We start from the raw sequence: 4,319 nt of genomic DNA, 5'->3' as shown, positions 1-4,319 counted from the left end.
TGGAAATTTTATGTGTATTCATGCTCAATTATCACATCTTGAGGTTTGTTTTATTATCGACATTTACTGTTGGAATTAGCATGATCACTTTGTTTAAGTGTGATAAAAGAAAATGTGACACAAGCGTAAACACATTAAAACTAATCAATTGAATTTGTAAAAGGATATGTGAATGATTATGTGATACTTTTAACATGACAAAAGTGCAAATAACAAACCAGATTTTTATCTGAAAATACCAAAACATCTCTTGCTTCAACCAGAAGTCCCCAGTGACAACATAAGTACATAGGCACTTTTCATCATCCTGTTTCAAAACTCAGTCCATCGTCATCGGCTCCGACGTGCAACACCTGAAGCGCGCCTTCCGGACAGTGCTCACTATCTCTGTCTCCACGACCTCCAGCATCTCCACTACCTCGGTGAAGGAAGGGCGCACGTCGGGGTTTGCATCCCAGCAGCGTGTCATTATTGCCCCGAGAGCGGGAAGGCAATCGTGTGGTACGACTGGACGAACACCCTTGTTCACGACGGCGAAAGCAGCTTGTACTGCCGTCATGTTATGGAAAGGGAGCATACCGGTTATGAGCTCCCATAATACAATGCCAAAGCTATAAACATCGACTTTATGATCGTATGGTCTGTGCTGGATCATTTCTCTGCAAGCCAAAAGGAAGATATTAGAAGCTACAACAGCAGACAAGAATCCAAAAAGGTCAGACGGAATAGCGCCATTTCATAGTTCATGGATCAGTATCACCTCCCGATATAGTTCATAGTTCAAAGAAATGGAATTCCATTTCTCATCTTTTTAGTACATAATTCTTTCAAACCAAAGATTGCAACAAAAACAAAACACAAACTCTTTTTCAAAGGAATACATATCCATTCCATTTTGTGAAAATAGTTATTATATTTCTTGCCAAATCTACTCTACGAACTAAATGCACTATCATGTAAGAAAAACTACATCATGTTTTTATATTTCAGTTCTTTGTATGTGGTGCAATAGCAAGTACAATGATAACAGAGATCAAAGTTCTTACTATGGTCTTTTCTAATAGAAATGCTTCTCCAAGTAGATTCAGACAAGATTGACATGAGAAGATTGTGTGTTCTTGGATTTGAATTTTTCAATTGCCATATGATGGACAAAGGTAATGAAACATTATTTCTTCAAAGATAGACAAGAAACAACACTTTTACTTCAACCAATTGTGTGTAGCAAAACTTGATAGATCAACCACAAATTAGAGATTAACATCATTCCACCTGAGGCTGTCTAGGGTTTGCAGAATAACTAATAAATAAAAATTATTGCAATTGCAATCATTGGCTAACATTTATTGAAAATATACATAGTGCAAAGTTTTCCCATAAGAAGCATCTTGATCATAAGAACTTGCTCTTGCAAACATATTACCCATATGGTATATACAAAAATGGCATGTTGAGCGTTTTATTAATAACAACAGCTAGGTATCCAGTCTATCAGTCGAGAAATAAAGTTAAAACCAGCATGATCAGAAGTTACGAAATCATTCTAGTCGATTTCAGGCAACTAGACAATAAGAAATATTTAACCAACTTCAGAGGTGAAACGAGTTGATGCAATACTAGAGTTTGGCAGGATATCTCGTAAAATGTCTGAGGAAAGAGAACAATTACTAGATTTAATATGATGAATTTTACTTTAGCTCAAACCACAAACAAAAAATAAAAACTAAAATCACAATCAAATAAAAAAAATGTAAACCTTACCACAGTTGATAGGTCAGATATTGTTTTGCTAAATAAATTTACTACTTTATGAAAACCCACTGATCTCCCATAAGCTGTAACACTTCTTGCTCTACGCCATGAACAACCCAAATTAAGAACATGAATATGGAAAAGTGTGCTTGTAGTGGGTGATAATTTAGCTCAATTAATTAATCGATATGATTCACATTTTTTGTCTTGTAAAAAAATCATTAATGGCAAGACCTACAAAGTAACTTCAAATCTCCTAAATGTTGGCCGCAAGAAAGTTAAACAAGTTTCAAGAAAGAGAAACCAATTTACAAGATAATAACAATTTTATTTTCTATCTAAAAACTATATCATGTAGCAATAAAAATTCCATAAAGAATTGAAAAATAAGATTCCAAGATAGGTAAAGTTATTGGCTTACGGAGCCATCCAACGGTACGTTCCAGTCTCCGGCGTCATCCCTTCAGTTTTCACCTCGATACGAGCCACTCCAAAATCAGCAATCTTTATAGATTTGTCTGTGAATATGAGAAGGTTATCTGACTTGAGATCCCTGTGTATAAATCCAAGCCCGTGCACATATGCCATACCCCTTGCAACGTCAAGAGCCTGTCTTACTGCCAACCTAAGAGGCACTGATCGATTCTGCCTCTTCATCAAGAACTGCCTAACAGAACCACCTTTCGCATACTCAGTAACGATGCACCAAACAACTGGCTTTCTACATGCTCCAATTAGCCTCACTATATTTGGGTGCTTCAGAATAGCCAACATCATGACTTCTTGCACAAACTGCTGTTCCATCAACTGTGCTCTCTCTGGGTCGTTCTCCGGCTTCTCAAGCAGCTTAATTGCGACATCTTCTCCGTTGTAGGTTCCCTTGTAAAGCTTCCCGAAGGCACCCTGGGCAAATGGCATGCCCATGTTAAGCTTATTGAGATCAAGAGTCCATTCCTCATAACCCTGTAGAGTCTCGGTCGGGTGTCGTGGATCCATCAACGCCTGCACCAATGCATCATCACTCAGCCCGGGATTCACCCTGCCAGGGCGCAGGACGCTGCGGTCGACCGAATAGTTCGGAGTGGCGATCTGGCGGAACCCAGGGTGGTTGAGCATGCCGGTGCGGGAGTCACTGGAGCCGACACTACTGGCATCTCTCGACATGGCCACTGACCCGCCATTAACGCTGGTCTGCAAGCTGTTCATGCTGTCGACAGACATATCGGAGCCTTCCCCGAGCTTCCGGTAGTACGCCGTGTCGTAGAAGCTACTGCCGATGTCGATCCCACCGCCGCCCCCCATGATTCCAGGAAATCTGGAACCTTCCAACATCTCTGCTCCCCAAACACCTCTCAGGCGCAGAAAGCCCTAAACCCTAGGCAAGTCGAAGAAAAACAAACACCCAAGAACCCTAGAATCCAACTCAATCCTGACCAATTTCTATCAAAACCCTCAGCTTTCTGGAGAAGCCACGCGCAAAACGATGAAGAAGGGAGACTGCCGAAGTTCTCGGGAATCCACGAACCCAAATCCTAAACAAACTTCACAAGAACCCAAAAAAAAGAAAGGGGGAACAAGATCAGAATTGAGCTCGAATGCTAAAGCGAAAGAATTCGAGGGAAAAGGAATACCGATCTAAGAAAAGGAGTAGAGATTTCGACGAGACCTACCTCGATTCGAAGGGCCTTCCGCCATTTTTATCGGCTTCGGAGAAGTCGAATGCGACGACGACGACAACGACGAGCGGTAAGCGGAGGCGTCGACTAGTCCCCTCGTTTGATTCGGGCCCTTCTACAAATATATAATCACAAATACGCCCCTGATCGAGGACCGTATGAAGAAAATTTTACTGGATTCGGGGGGCTTGCTGAAACTTCAACCGCCCGATGTCGCTTCTCCAGCACGGTCGGTGCCTCGAACGTCTTCTGGTCAAAAAACAAACCCTTATTTTTCTCCTCTTTGGCGACGTTGATTATTCTCAGCGAGATCGCCGTGGATTGGATTGCGATTCGATTCAATTCGATTCGATCTTGATCACATTACAAGAAGATTTCTAGAATCTTAGAAAGTCAACGGGACTTTGACTTCCAGAAGAGAAGGGAAAAAAAAAAGTCGAATTTTCAAATTTTTCTAAGATGTTTCCTTTCCTTTCCTTAAATTTTTTTTTTTTTTGTTTTGAATCGGCTAGATTAGGGTGTTAAAAATGAATTGGACTCGTCAATCTCATCTAAATCGATACAAAAGAATATTAGATTTAGGTTTTGAGTTTTCAGTTTAGATTGAATTTGAATTAAGAATTTTGAATTGCATTAGAATCAGGTTGAGTTCGGATTGATCCGAATTAATCTAAATTTAAGGTTTGAGTTTTTTTTAAGTTAAATTTAATTTTATTTTAAAAAATTAAAAAATTGTATGTATATAATAGCAGAAGGTGAGTAAGATAATGATAAAGAACTAAAATAAAAATAAAAATTATCAAGAAAATTGTAAAAGAAAAAAAAAATCTTTTTAATCGAGTCGGTCGAGTTATATGGGTTGATCGAATTGTCTAAGTTCAAATTTAGGTT

General features: G+C 39.4%; 1 protein-coding gene across 3 annotated transcripts; it reads right to left on the bottom strand.

Moving 5' to 3' along the window:
- Positions 1–126: 126 nt before the first annotated feature.
- Positions 127–3,554, bottom strand: LOC122034406 (serine/threonine-protein kinase STY13-like). Of its 3 annotated transcripts, none has more exons than XM_042593642.1 (3): positions 3,423–3,554; positions 2,174–3,293; positions 127–659 (listed from the first exon to the last, which is right to left on the bottom strand). In XM_042593642.1, exons 2-3 carry the CDS (start codon positions 3,082–3,084, stop codon positions 320–322), a joined length of 1,251 nt encoding a protein of 416 aa, XP_042449576.1. In that variant the 5' UTR covers positions 3,085–3,293; positions 3,423–3,554; the 3' UTR covers positions 127–319. The 3 variants fall into 3 exon arrangements, with proteins under 3 accessions (XP_042449576.1, XP_042449579.1, XP_042449577.1); XM_042593645.1 differs by having other exon boundaries at positions 3,384–3,456; XM_042593643.1 differs by lacking the exon at positions 3,423–3,554 and having other exon boundaries at positions 2,174–3,416.
- Between the last annotated feature and the right edge of the window lie 765 nt (positions 3,555–4,319).

The sequence above is a fragment of the Zingiber officinale genome, chromosome 11B, assembly GCF_018446385.1.
Source record: "Zingiber officinale cultivar Zhangliang chromosome 11B, Zo_v1.1, whole genome shotgun sequence".
In the NCBI taxonomy this organism is placed as follows: domain Eukaryota; kingdom Viridiplantae; phylum Streptophyta; class Magnoliopsida; order Zingiberales; family Zingiberaceae; genus Zingiber; species Zingiber officinale.
The sequence above is the reverse complement of the archived record's forward strand: the minus strand, read 5'-3'. Positions and strand labels throughout refer to the sequence as shown.